Here is a 14,625-nt window from a genome sequence, read left to right as displayed (position 1 = left end):
TTAGTGATTGAACCCAGGGATCCACACATACTAAACATGTACTCTGTCACTGAGCTACACCCCAGTCCAATTATTGCTCAATCAATAGTTGATGGGAAAAACCTTCAAAGTACAGTTTATATACAACTATAATGAGGATACTTATACTCCACATCCAGTGTAGCATTCTTTCCTCTAGTCCTTTGGAGCTGATACCAAAAATGTCTTATTTCTTGTAAGTCTTTATCAAGTTAATTATCTTAAATACAGATGAATGGCCAGACTAACAGGCCAGAGAACCATATACAATGTATAAGACAATTATAGTAAATCAAGGTAAACATTTAGATTTTAGATACATTGTTCATACTGGATTATGATAACTTTTTCTCCCCTCTCTCTCTCTTTCGTATTTTGCACCAAAAGTATCTTTAGAAAGAAACAAGCACAAGCGAACCCTATACACGGTCCTAATCACAAGAACTTACAGTGAATGTAAGTAGAACAAATTGTGCTCCAGAATGTAAAAGTCAAAATGTTCACGTATACCTTTAACCTTGTGGATAGAGGGGATAGACAGGAAATTAAGAGCGCTATTCTTCTGTCCTATGTGTTCTAAAATAAGAAAGTATCTACGTTAATGATGTTTAAATTAAAGCATGTGCATATTTCATTTGTATAGTGAACCTTGTCTTTAATGGACAATTTTCTTTTACTCAAAACATGGAGTCCCAGAAGGAAGAACCCCAAAGTAAAGCCATTTTAATGTGAGGGATTAGAATGAGAATTCTCATTCCCATACCTGGTCTATGATGTCAGCATGTCTAGTGGCAACAAAGTTTGACATCATAAAATGACTCACAGACTGTAATTTAAACTTTATTTCATATTTATTGTTAAATTACACAAAATCAGTGGATGATCTGTAAAGCTACACCATTGGCAGATGTTTACAGTGAAATTATGGGATTTGCATTATGACAAAAATGTATATTTATAACACCCCCTATGTACAATAGTCAGTATAGACAGAGAAAAAGCACTTAATCTCTGCAAACCATGCACACCACAGTAATAACACAGATTTTTTTCTGTAACAAAGTTTTTCCATTGGCTCAGGCCTCATCCTATTTGTCAGTTTTAAGAGGAAACATTTTCAATTAATAATAACAAAATGAAATACCATAGTGATCTACAGAATATTTTAAAAACACAATGTACACTAAATAGTTTCACTCTAAAACACTTTGACTTCAAGGTGTGTGTGTGTGTGTGTGTGTGTGTGTTTATTTTCTTCCAGTTTTTTAGGTCTCAGAATTCCCAGAATTGCAATATTATCAGATAAAACAAAAGCCAGACATACTGATACAGGCTCAGAGTTGAAAAAATCCATCTTAAACCCAAATGCTCAGCTCCTTATTCAGCTTGTGGCCATATTATTACTGATGAACTAGATCATGCATGTTGGCAGATTGTACAAGATACGACTTTATGGTCACAGTTTTAAGCATGTCACTTCTCAAAACATAAATGCCATTTCTGGTCACTTTGGTTGATTGGGGGGGTGTAAGTTCTTTTGAAAATGTAGCAAAATCCATATAACATGGGAACTACCCAGAATCATGATGTTTGGCAGCCTACCGAGCTCATACTTCTGTGGCTATACTCAATTCATAATTGATAGCATAAAAGTACTTTTCCATAGACTTACACTACCAAATTTCTTTCCTTAAAGTGTATGTTTCTGCTACTTCACTGCAGTAAACTCTTCTTTTTATTATTTCATAAATAAAAACCTTGTAGAATGATTAACCCAAAGTGTCAAAGTTTCAAGAAAGCTTTTAGTGTTACTGAAGAACTCTGGCCACCCTAGTACTTGTTCTACCAATGTTTTGTTCTTGTAGTTGTCTACAAATTTGTCAGCACACACAAAAAAAGAACCAATGGGCCAGAAATAGCTAGCCAAACTGGAAACATTACAATAAAGTTGTACAAAAAGTAAGTAACAGTTCACATTCAGGTTTGATTCTACCTGACCAAGAATCACTTCAGCAATATTTGTGGACACATTATCCTGTTCATGAGTTTCTTCATAGGGACCTCACTACACAAACATTGATAAGACAATTCTATAGAAAGAAAGTCCTGACTTGAATCCAGGATTATACATCACAATCAATTCAGCAACACACCATTTAGATGATGAAGATTCTATACATGGGTTCATTTGGAATGAGCACAACTCGGAGAAGCCTTAAAGTGAATGAGAAGCAGCGCCAAAAAGATTCCAGAATTGTTGAAATTACAGTGCCCTGAAAGCATCTGAAAATTAGATCTTCACACTGGTATTTAGTTCATTTGGAAAAAATATGCTTTGTTTAGTATGAGTTAGACCCTGTTTAAAACCTTTCAATAGTATCAGGTAGAAAAAGTTTAAAATTTTAAAGATCTCTTAAATTATAAGATATGAGCCCTGTTCTACTTCAAAGGCAAATATTTTTACATAAAACCACCCATGTTTAAGAGAGGAATTCTTTACTGTCTACAGTTGGGCAAATGTATCATCAATTGTTAAGGTGTTTAAGTAGATCCCTTGTGAAAATCAGAAGAAAATAAAAGGTTTTGTGTTTCATGTGATGTTTATGCTATGTTTAGCCAGGGGAAAAAAGTTTGCTTCTAAGATTGGTTTTTTAACAGTGTATTGCACATCCTTTAAAGTCCACCTCTTATCCATAAGCTAAATGGTCACATTTTATGTTTTCATTTTGTCTCCATTCCTAATTTAAGAACTTCTTAAAATAACTAAACAGCAATTTTAGCTATTTGAGTCTGGTTTGGCTTTTGGATTTCATAAATAGTCCAACCAAAAAAAGAGACAATTTAATTACACATGGAGATTTGTTTCACCCACGCACAGTATAACATTTCATTGAAAGGCAACTGTAAAGGCAACATCTAAACTTTTTTTAACTTCCAAAATTAAGGAAGCAGGATGTGTTAGGACATTTTTATCTTTTAAAATATGCCATGTTTGGGCGGCGCTTAGGGAGAAGTAAGCATGCGCCTCTGAGAGCCACTTAACGCCATTTCTCTACGCTGCCTATGTAGTCACTGGCGCCACTGCTGCTGTTGCTATCATTCTGCTCCTGGCCTGCGTTCTGTTTCCGGTTTGACCGGTTCTCCTTCTGACTCAAACTCTGACTCGAGTTCTGAGTCAGATTTTGAATCAGATTCTGAGTCACATTCTGATTCGCATTGGGATTTGGGTTCTGACTCTGATTCTGACCAGGATTCTGGCTCTGGCTCTGGCTCTGGAAATGGGTCTGAAGGAACCTTCCCTTCAGAAATTTGCGTTGCTCCTGGCGCTTCCTCCTGGCCTCCTGATGCTCTTTCTGCCTCATAAACTGATACCTTTGCAGAAAGAGGTCTTTTGCATAGCTGTACAACTCCATATCCAGAAAATTCAGCCCCTCAATACGCTTTTGGATATCCTCATTGATCTCTACACTAGAGGCTCTAGTGGTATTGTATTGGGTAAACGGCGAGATAAAGTTCATGTTGAAGGTCTTCTCAAACAGATACTGGGTCTTCCGCTGAAACTCAGTGAGGCCGAAGAAAGCCATGTGCTTCAGGTTTGACTTGGCGCTTTCCAGAAGGACCTTGTTTCTCTGCTTTTCCGGCATGACAGAAAGGTTGTAGCAGCCTACTAGGGTGAGGTCAGAGAGCATGCGCACCTGGCGGTTGTTGGCCAGATTGTAGGGGCAGTCCATGAACTCTTTCAGGGGGCAGCCAGACCAGTCATCTCCAGTATAGCAGCTGGGCAGCTCCTCTGAGGTTGGGGGCCTTCCATCACAGACATGCAGGGATGCTTTCCACGTCGCCCCTCTCTGGACATGCCTCCACTCACTCAAGTACCGGGACACGGGGTCTCGGAGGATGGTGATGTAGTGGAAGTTCCTACGGATGAAGCACAGGGAAAAAGAGTCAAAGATGTGGGTGACAGACGAGTCAGGGAGGTGCCTGACATATGTGATGTCGATGGCCAGTAAAAAAGGCGAAGGAGGAATGACAAGGACCTGGTGATATTTGTCATGTGAATTGTGCTGCAGTCCCCTCTCTAAATTCCACTAGCCTGACCAGATAGCTAAGTCCTCCACCCAATCTGCTGACACTATAGCTAAAATAGGTAAACAAAAACAGTTACAGACTCAAGACATTGGCCTTGTTCTTCACTCCTATTTCTCCTCCCCTTTTTTTCCTTCCTCTCCAACCAATGGCAAAATCCTCCCAATGATGTCAGTGGCTCAGAAGTCAGCCATTTTATTTCACATCCTTCACCCTAAACCTTCACTAACTGAGCACAAAATGGAGACTCCATGAAAGCCAACAATTTGTTGATATGAAATGGATAAATGACAAATGAGCTCCAATTCCAATCCTTCTTGTGAAATGTACACAAGCATTTCCCAGTATCCATTCTAATCAGAAAATCTTATTAAAAAACCAAAATTGCATCGAAGGAGCATCTGATATGATACCCTTGTCCCTGGTTGTTGTCGCAATAGCACAGCTCATGCGTTATGGAAATGGAATGTAGAGATAGGCAGAGCAGCCCAGGGCTTCCAGAAATAAACACGGTGGTTAGTCACAGACTGAAATAGACATGGTAGCTACCAATGGCATATATGTAGACAACTACCATTGTCTCAACCTTTGCTCCCACAGCAATATTCCCAGGATAGGAAAGTTAAGTCTAAGGGCTGCAAAATATCCCTTTTCTACTGAAAGGACATATGGATGCCAGTAACTGTGGAGACTGTGCTGCATGCTTGTCTTTCCTTTTGATCTGCAAATAGATAAAGTTCTTTGCTCAAATACCAGACTAGCAAACATTCAAGCCACGCGGTGACATACCTGCACCTATACATAGTGAGTGTACACACACACCGTACCCCAGAAATGTCAAGGTCAATGATCTGGGGTGCTCTATGAGAAAAAAGACCCTCTGGTTGTGCTTTTTGTGAGAAACGAATTCCCATTCAGGTGCAGAAGATGAAGGGTGAGGTCCCTGAAGGGCATGTTGTGAAAGGAAAACAGCAGTGAACACTGAATGCTGGCATTACTTTCTTAAGGGAAAGCTGGAGGATGGCTCCAGCTTTTGTGACGCTTATCTATCCCCACAGAGGGGCTGGTGGGTGGTCCTGTATGTGCACATAGGGAGCCAGAGGGAACTCTGTTAGCCACCTGGCTGACTGAATGTTCTGGGTGAAACATTTCTTCCAGTTCCTGGGTTTGTAACATCTCAAGCTTCCTAGGATCTATCTTCTATACCTCTACCCCCGCCACATGGCATTTCTTCTACCTGGCATAGACTTCCTTCTTCAACTGGAAAATTCTACTTATCTTTCAAGTCTCAGTCCAAGTCCCATCTCTGCTTTGAGAAAAATCCCTCTCCCCTGCTGCTGCAATCATTTTTTCCTCTGTTGCCATAGCACTTCCCTCCTTCGTCTTTGCTAAAACACTTTCCATACAGAGTTACAATTACTTGTTTGCATTGCCACTCGCACTCGGTTTTCTAGAACAACGCCTCCGCCCTGTATTTCTCCAACCCTCTTCCCATTCGCTCGGGTTTATACCTTTTCCTTCATACCGAGCACACTGCAGAATCTCGCAGGTTCCTTTAACTGCTTATTTAATGAACAGTTCTGGGATTGGGAAGGAGAGGGATGGGAACATGGGTCAACACATAAAAAACCCTGGGTGATAACCCAAGCTCATTGCAAAAAAATAACAAGAAGGTGATATTTTTTTAAAGAAAAAAATCTTTACACTTTTTAATGGAATAAACACACATTTGACATAGAAGAATCTGGGAGACCAGATGAAGATGGCGCCAAGAGCACCTTCATCTATCTCTGTACTTCTATGACTTGACCTTTCTGGTGTTGCTAAAATTCATCTCTGTGAAGAGCCCTTGCTAAAGAGTAGCAGCTTTTGTTCCCCTGTAGCTTTCACCAGTGAAGATGGCTACTGTACACGTGGACTCCCTCCTCCCACTCCTATTTTAGTATTCATTCAGTCATTTACTTCTTATTCATTATTCGTTCACTCATTCATTGTGCACATATTTATCAAGCATTTATGTTAGGCCTGAGGAAACAGTTTAGTGGCAATTAGTCTAATTATTGGGGAGAAAGAAAGTTATTTAGTCCAGTGACACATCTGGATTAACCTTTTAACCAGGTTTTCCAGGCATGCATTGTAATGGGAGGCTGCTGGGTGACTGAAACTTCCATAAGAGAGTCACCTTCATGCTTAGCTGTGGGTCTCCTCCCCTAATTTGTTTCACTGGTTTAAGCCTACAGTGACATCTTCTGGTCCAGGTTAGAGTACTGCAGGCCAAGTCTGAGGCTCTCTGTCCTAAAAATTCACCCTTGTCTTTCAGACCAGACAGATCCTAACCATGTTAGGGATGTATGATCCAGTGTACTGACACCTTCAACCTTAAGGCTGCCAAGGTTGTGGCCATAGGACACAACGACAACTCAATATGGACAGCCTCAGTCACACACACACACACACACACACACACACACACACACACACTGCCTTGGTGATGACAGCCACCTAGACTCAGGTGACAATACCTCTGAAGAGTCCATGAGTTTTAACAGTCACTTTCTTCTAGAGAAAAATAGTCTCAGTGGCCAGACTACGTCAGCTGAGAGCCCTTAATGCTGCTGGAAAACAGGAGCTTGCGGGGGAAGGCAGATGTGCAGAGGGGAAGATCTGCAGTGTCTGGGGCCTTCGGGAATGACATGGGTGAGCTGGACTTGGAAAGCAGGTAAGGATAACATCTTAAAGTTTTGATGGATATGGGATCCAGGATGCTCCTTACTCTGAAGGTAGAGGCTTGCAAGGAAATATCAGAACAACACAGGCTGTGAAAGCCCAATGTGATGTGAGCAGGGGTGCATTTGGAGGCACCAGAAACCGAAACACAGGCACTGTCTTCCAGGTCAGGCTAGGTTGGCACAGTTTATGACTTGCTGCCCCTCAGCATCCAGTGTGGGCCTGCTGGTGCTGAGGCAGGGCTAACACATGGCAAGCTAAGGGAAGTGGCACAAGGGAATGTGTAAGCAAAAACTGGAGCAAGTTCAGAGCGAGAGGAAAACCTTCACATGGGTCTTTCACCTAGCCGCAGCCTGAAGATAGGGAAAGGCTTTAGGTAGCTTTGTTTTGAAGGCAGAAACAGAGGAATGAGTATGAGGCGGAAGCAGCAGCATGAGCACAGGCATTAAGGGACTAGCCAGCCCACTGTAAATATGGGAGAGAATGGCATTAAGGATCCCTTGGGGAGCTGAAAAGGGACACCCGGCCAAGAGCCTGCTTGCACAAGGCCTCCTTAAACTATTCATATACATGTGTCAAATTATCACACTATGCCCCATAAATATGTACAATTACACAGCATGCGTCAATTAAATGAAATTTAAAATGAATTAATCAGGCAAAAAAATGAAGGCTTTCAAAGGGTTTTGGGCAGAGGAGCAGTATAATGAGGAAAGGTCCTTATGTCTGATGTGCTGAGATGGAATTAGGGACATTAATTAAGAGGCTACTGCAGAAGACAAGGCACCAAGGAGAGATGGGGCACATGGGTGAAATACTTAAGAGGTAGACTGATCCAGATTTGGTGAGAAAATGGACAGGGGAGGGTGAAGCCCCAGATGCTTCCAAGGTTTCTGGAGGAAGGGTTGAGGTGCCTGCGGGACAGCCAAGTGGAAAGCTGGAGGGACTCTCCAAGAGGAGGCGGGGCTTAAAAGAAAGATAAAAAGTGGCCAGCAAAAACCGGTAGTTCCAGATCACAAGGGCCTACTTAGGGATCTGTTTTTAACTCTACTTGTGTGGCTTTGGATATCTGAGGACAGCACTGCTGTATCCCCAGGCTTTCTTCTTTATGCTAACGATGACTTTCAGCCACTCTGTATACTGGTTCAAAGCCCCCCCCCCCACTTCCTGTTGTTTGCCTCCATAGATTCCCATTTTCCCGGAATGTGGCCCTCCAGGTATGCTCAGACAAGTACCAGCAGGGACTGTCTCTCATCTGCCCCATCTTGACACCATTCCTCTTCATGTGGCCGCAGGACCCATGTGCCTCTTGGGCAGCCACACTACACCACTGACTTCTGGAAAAGGAAATGGTTTCATTCTTTCACTTGTATGGAATTCTGAAACCCAGTCTACATCATCCTGGACTGATGCAGGTTATTTGTGGCCCTGCCAATCTTTCCTTATAAGAGGAAGTATGAGCCCGTGGAAGTGTATTTGGATTCTGATTATAACTCCAAGTATCTTCACCATGCTTTCTTATCTGGTTGGCAATTCCTGCATGCAGGCATTGACCAACACAGAATAAGATGCAACCAAGAGTAGATCCATGGTAGGTGCTAGAAATCTCCCTTCTGGTTGACATAAACCTGAAGGATGCTGTGGAATGGACTGATTTAATTTTAAATGAGCAAGGCAAATGAAGCCCCAGGAAACTCATATGGAGGCTGTTTCAATTAGTAGTAATTGGACAGGATTATCTTATGAACAAACATGTCACCTCATTAGAATAACTAGGTTTCACATTTTATAACGTGAATCAGGTCTCTCTGTCAGTTACCTGCGTTAATTTAATGACTGACTCCTCAGTGCATCTGTATGCGCCGGGTGCCTATATGGGCACAACACAGTGAAAGGTCTGCCATCTTCTACTGCAGAGTGGTTTTCCAGGAGGCCTTGGGTTGACCCAGTTTTCCCTGCTTTCTTTCTGGCATCTATTAAGAATAATTGTGGAATGTACTAGAAATGCAATATCCAGGGAGAGGGAGGAATTGCTTGATACAGCCTGGGCGTTGGTCCTGTTCTTCAGGAACATCAGAATTTGGGAGGGGGTGTCCAACATCTGGAGACAGAGAGCAACTGCCCAGAACAGCCTAGGCTTTATTTCTCTCTTCCCAAGGAGCATAGTGTCCTTCAAATCTTTGCCCAGTGAGGCACATTGCCCAGGGCTGCCTTTTGGAGCCCTCAGCTGGGGGCCTGTGGCCTCTGCACAGTTAGGACTCTATCTACCTCAGGCACTTCCTTGAGCTTGTGGGGAACAGTTCACAGTGGATCCTAGGCTGCTTTTCTCCCTTCCTGCCTATCTGGAAACACTAAATTCTCTCTGTATACCTTGCTGCACAACTGTGTGTGTCCCGTGCGGATCACAGAAGTTGGTAAGTGGTGCACAGTGAACTTGCTTCCCATCTACAAGTCTAGGCCAACTCTTTAGAAGGCCTCTCTTTGTTCTTCATAAGTAACCTGGAAAAGTACTTCAAAACTACTAAATAATTGTGTCCTCTGTGAAGCCTTCCTCTACTCTCCTGGGTAAAATAAACTTCCCCATCTCTGCACCTACTACTTTGGTGTTCTCCTATTGTAAAGTTTATCATAATGTGTTGTTGTTTAGTGATTTTTACACCTTCCCCACAGGTCTTTGAGCTCTGGGAGGGTAGGGACTTTGCACTGTTTATCAATGTAAGCTTCCCTTGGTTTGGCCCTCTACCTAACATAAAGTAAGGAATTAATAGAAGATTATTGAATGAATGCAAACAGAGAGTTTAAAATGGGCAATAGAAAAGGCATATCTTATTCTATGATAAGGAAAAGCCACTAGATGTCACTATAAAATAACAGATGTACTGTTTTCTCCCTGTAATGGAACATTTTATGGAGACTCAGTTATTTTTTAGTTGTTGTACCTTTTCGTGCAGCAGCCCAGTTTAAAAGAAGGTTGAAATGTTTAAGGGTATTAAAAATAAGTAAATGGATAAATATGAGGACCATAGTTTTCATCCGTACTTTAACAGACTATTCAGAAAGAAGTGCATGAGTTTAAATTACAGAAATGTAGTCTTGTCAGAGCAAGGAGAAATCTCGGAGACAGCAAGTCATCCTTCCACACAGTACAAGATCAACCCTAGCACTGTAGAGGTGAGGAAATTGTGGAGAGGGAAGGATTTCCCAATGAGTTGCAAGTTACCAATAACCCTTGAGAATCAATCTCACTTCAAGAGTATTTTGGGGCTGAAGGTGTATATTTTTAGTACACCTTCTTTTCATGCCCATTAATTACTCAGGATGACACAATCCACCAGGTCCCAAAGAATTCACTACCTCTCTGAAAGGGAAAACATTTGGCTGCCCAGAGAGGACACTTCCTCATAGCAACTGCACAGCAGGGAGCTGGGGGCACTGTGTGCCTGGCGTTTCCACACTAATTCTCCACAATCTTATTTCCACTCGAGGATGAAGAAACTGAGATGCAGAGGGAGATGATCTGATGGAGGGTCACATCTCAAGTTAAAGTAAGGCTCTTCAGGTTGGAATCCAGTTCTCCCTGAATCCAAAGACTGCAGTCTTCCCACCCAAGTCTGGGACACAAACCCAGGACTTTCGGCTGTAAGAACAAATCAAAGGCATCGTTTTGAAGGGTGGCCCCAGAACCAGCAGCACCAACATCACTGAGGAACTTATTACAAATGTGCATTCCTGGGTGCACCTACTGAACCAGAAATTCAGGCACTAGGGGGCCTGGCACTCTGTGTTTTAGCCAACCCTGTTAAAAATTGTGATGTGGGTTTGCACAGACACACACACACACACACATACACATGAGTTTAAGAACCAATGTTTTTGATTTGTTTTGTGATTTGTTTTTTGTTTTTTGAGACAAGGTCTCACCATGTAGGCTAGGTTGGCCTCCAACTTGCCACAATCCTCCTGTCTAGCCTCCCGGGTGCTGGGAATACAAGCGTGTGCCACCATGCCCGACTGAGAACCTCCATATAGACATGTGGCTTCGGAGATCAGAAGCCTCTCGGAGAACCTAGAGGCACCCAAAGCAAGTGAGCCCCAGAGAGCAAGCCCAAGCTCCTCCTCATACTCCTAGGACAAACACCGGGGTCTGCTGCCTGGTCAGGGCAAGTCCAGGGGACTTAGCCTGAACACAGTTCTGAGGATCATGCTGTAAATATTTACTTTCCTTTGAGCCCACTAGTTCACAAAAGGCCATGGTAAGGTTTTCCCTGCACTACTCAAAGGGGAAACAAATATCAAAACCATTTTTTGATGGAAGAAAGCCAGCCAACTCACAGCAGTTAAGGTCATAGGAGTGATCAATAAAAAGTTAATTTAAGAAAGGAAACAAATTCTTAACCCAAATCAATACGAGTAAACATTTTATTATACCTGTAGCTTAGTCTGTGTGTTTTTAAAGTCCAGCCTTTGCACATACATCTTGTTCTTGGAGTAAAGAGTAGTAGAAAAATGAGAACATGGTTGGCGGTCCTAAGTAAACTGCAGATGGCCGGGGTTATGTATGATATTAGGTCATTAGTGCTGAAGGTCTGGTCTCTGCCCTCAGTTAATAATGTGTAAACCTTCCTGTTGCATGTAAATAACTCAACCAAAACAAGGAGGGTGGCTTTCTGATCAAACAACATTAACATGTGAGCACAGATTAAATGAAAGCATAGTTAACTGAATCAAAGGCAAACATGCCTTTAATGGGACCGGATCCCTCCAGCCCTGGAGCTGCTGTTTGAACTGATTTTCTTGCAGAACTCATATATTGGCAATCCCCAAAGAGGGGTTCCATAAATGTTGTGATCAGCAATGGCAGCAGCTTCATAAAAGAAGCAAGGGGCTTCTCGAGGGGACTGCTTTGAAGTGAGCAGACACTTGTTTAGGAGTGTGGTTTTTAGTACGTTTGATACAACAGTCTTGTGGCTTGGTGGTTATGCTTTAGTGAGAAGGGTGAGCTATCACATCTGCACACAGTAGGCTCCATGGAGCAGTGACAATCATGACCTCATCTCACTGTCTTCTTAGCATCAGAAAGAGCAAAAGGATCTGGATACTGAGCCTTTCCTTTACCCCTCCAAGTTAATGGCATGAGAGTTGGAGAGCAGGGCTAATCCTTGGGAACCCACTGATCTACAGGACCACCAAGATTTTACTGGTTCATTCAAGAGACTGACTTGTGTCCTGAGGGAGGCACAACTATTCCAAGCAGGGCACCTAACCGACAGAAAAGCAACTCACAGGAGCTGAGGGTCTTGCACTCACCAAAAAGCTACAGTCACATGTTGCATATCTGTCAAATACGGGACACATACAATGGTCCCATAGATGATAAGATAGCCTAGGTGTATAGTAGGCTATACTGCGTGGGTTTCTGCAGGTACTCTATGGTGTTTGCTCAACATATCCTCCAGTGGCATGGATCTCAAAACATCTCCCAGTCTGTGAATGATGTGTGACTGTATGCGGTTCTCCTCACTGAGGTTTTCTGCTAGTCTTTATATCTCACTCAGAGGAACTCTTCTGTGTATATAGGGCAACTTTTCAATTTTTTATTGCAGTCCTGGGGAATTGAACTCAGTATCCTCACACTGAGCCATATCCCCAGCCTGTTTTAATTTGTTTACATTTGCAAATTTTGAGGAAGTCTCACTGAGTTGCTAAATTGCCCAGGCTGTACTCAAAACTTGCAATCCTCCTGCTTCAGCCTCCCAGAGTGCTGGGATCACAGGAAGTATACCACCATGTTCAACCACAAAAGTAATATCTTAACAAATTTTTTCTCCCTCTGGTGAGCTAAAGGTTCACCTACCTGTGTGTTGGTGGAGATACTTAATGAAGTACAAATATGCTAGATCAGGAAAATTATGGGTTTTTTTTCCTTCATGGAAAAAAACAGTCTTCTAATGCCTCTAAATTCAAATTCAAGGTGGAGTTCTTCACATAAGCAGGCATGGTGATGTTTACTTCTTTTTAAAATAAATCACTCTCCTCTTTCCCAAAGCCCAGTAGGTTCCTAAGTATGTAAATCTAAGGGCTTCTGCAAACTGAAAAACCTGAGTTCCTTAACAAGATGTGAAATTCCAAGCTTTATGACCCGTAGTTACCAACCTTTACCCAGACTCCACTCACCAGCATGGCATTATGAAAAGTTTAGCAGCTTACACTTCCCTCTCCACATTTTTTGCATTCTGAACTTATTTTGTGAGTCTCAGTTCATTAATACTCGCGTGCTTTTGGGGTAGAAGAAACTTTTAGAGAAAACTCCCTTCATGTGTAGATGAGGTAGCCCGGCCCCCACGAAGGGATATAATTTGTCCAAGTCACATTCAGACCCATTTTGTGACTGATTAACAAACTTGGGCTTCCAGACTTCCTCTCCAGGGACTCCTCCCTCCTATTTGACACCCCCTGTCAGACTGCTGTCCTCTGAGGGTGGCATCTGGAGCGGCCAGGGAGAGGTGTTGGTTGTCTTCATCCCTCCAACACTGAAACAAGAGTAGGCCGGGGTGAGAGGGCAAGGAATAGTGAGGTCCAAACTCTAGGGAATAAGTGCCCACACTGGCTTCCATGATTAATGTCTTGTTTTCTTGCTCCTTGGATGGCCTCTCTCTCTCATGCGCGCGCACACACACACACACACACACACACACACACACACACACGGTCTTGATAAATTTCTAGGACTAGCCTTACACTTGGGGTCCTTCCACCTCAGCCTCCTGAGTAGCTGGGATTATAGGTGTGGGCCACCACACTCAGCTTCCTAGTATCTCTTGACGTGGGAACGCTTGCTTCTGCCCTGCCTTTTTATTGGCTATGAAACACACCGTGATCCAGGTCACCACCAGAACGTAATAAAATGCATACTTTTGTGACATTCAATTAGGGAATGGGCATGTGCAAGGAGAGGGCATAGTGTCTTTACAGCCCTGGAGGTGCGAACCTTGGCCTTGGATTGAAAACAAGTGCTGAATGGATTCCTGATCACTGGATCAAACTTCAGGGACCTAGAGTGGCCTTGATTAGAGCTGCAGGCATGGTGAGGAAGCCATATGTAAATGGGCACCTGTTTTCAAAGAACTAAGAATTTTGTTAGAGAGACAAGACAGTTAAAAAAGGTAAAGGCAGAATATACTGTAGTTAAGTGTTAACTGCGCCACCTAGAGGGCAAGTAGAAAATGTGTCAAGGAAGAGTTTATTGTGTGCGAAGGTCATCAAGGAAGGCTTCCTAGAGAAGGAACAGGTGCGATCTGACAGGGCCGCAAAGGATAGGAAAGATCTGATCAGGTGTATGCAGCCATGATGGCGTGGGCAGGGGCATTCTGACACAAGCAGACAGCGCAACAGAGAGGACAGTAGCAAATGCCATGGCTGCATAGGTGTCAGCCACTTTCTCACATAGCCTGTTCAGTAGGTGCTAAGCCCTTCGCTGTGCAAGTAAGCGAGAGGGCATGTGCTCTAGAGCTGCGCCGTCCAGCACGGTGGCCACCAGCGGCGTGTAGCTAGTGAGAGCTTGAAATGTGGCTGCTCCCAACTGAGAAGTGCTTTTATTACTGGCATACATTTGCTGTACATAATATTTACATTTGCTTAGAGAAATGGGTACATTTATGTCACATCTTGATTATTTTCAGTCTTCTTCCCCCACTCTTTCCTCGAGAAGTGCTTCAAGTGATTTAAGCATACTAAGATTTCCAAGATATGGAGATAAGTTAGCTCATTCATTAATTATTTGTACTGATTATCTGT

At 42.9% G+C, this 14,625-nt stretch overlaps 1 protein-coding gene across 6 annotated transcripts in view; it reads right to left on the bottom strand.

Moving 5' to 3' along the window:
* Positions 1-850: 850 nt before the first annotated feature.
* Positions 851-14,625, bottom strand: part of Hs6st2 (heparan sulfate 6-O-sulfotransferase 2) — a 289,394-nt gene continuing 275,619 nt past the window's right edge. For all 6 annotated transcript variants that reach the window (XM_005401205.2, XM_005401207.2, XM_005401206.2 and 3 more), the window contains one exon: positions 851-3,936. In XM_005401205.2, the coding sequence (XP_005401262.1) occupies positions 3,057-3,936 (880 nt within the window). In that variant the 3' untranslated portion in view covers positions 851-3,056. The remainder of the gene's footprint in view (positions 3,937-14,625) is intronic.

This window comes from Chinchilla lanigera, unplaced genomic scaffold (genome assembly GCF_000276665.1).
Source record: "Chinchilla lanigera isolate Chin_1 unplaced genomic scaffold, ChiLan1.0 scaffold00072, whole genome shotgun sequence".
Classification (NCBI taxonomy): Eukaryota; Metazoa; Chordata; class Mammalia; order Rodentia; family Chinchillidae; genus Chinchilla; species Chinchilla lanigera.
Note: the sequence above shows the minus strand (reverse complement) of the source record. Positions and strands in the feature narration are given on the sequence as shown.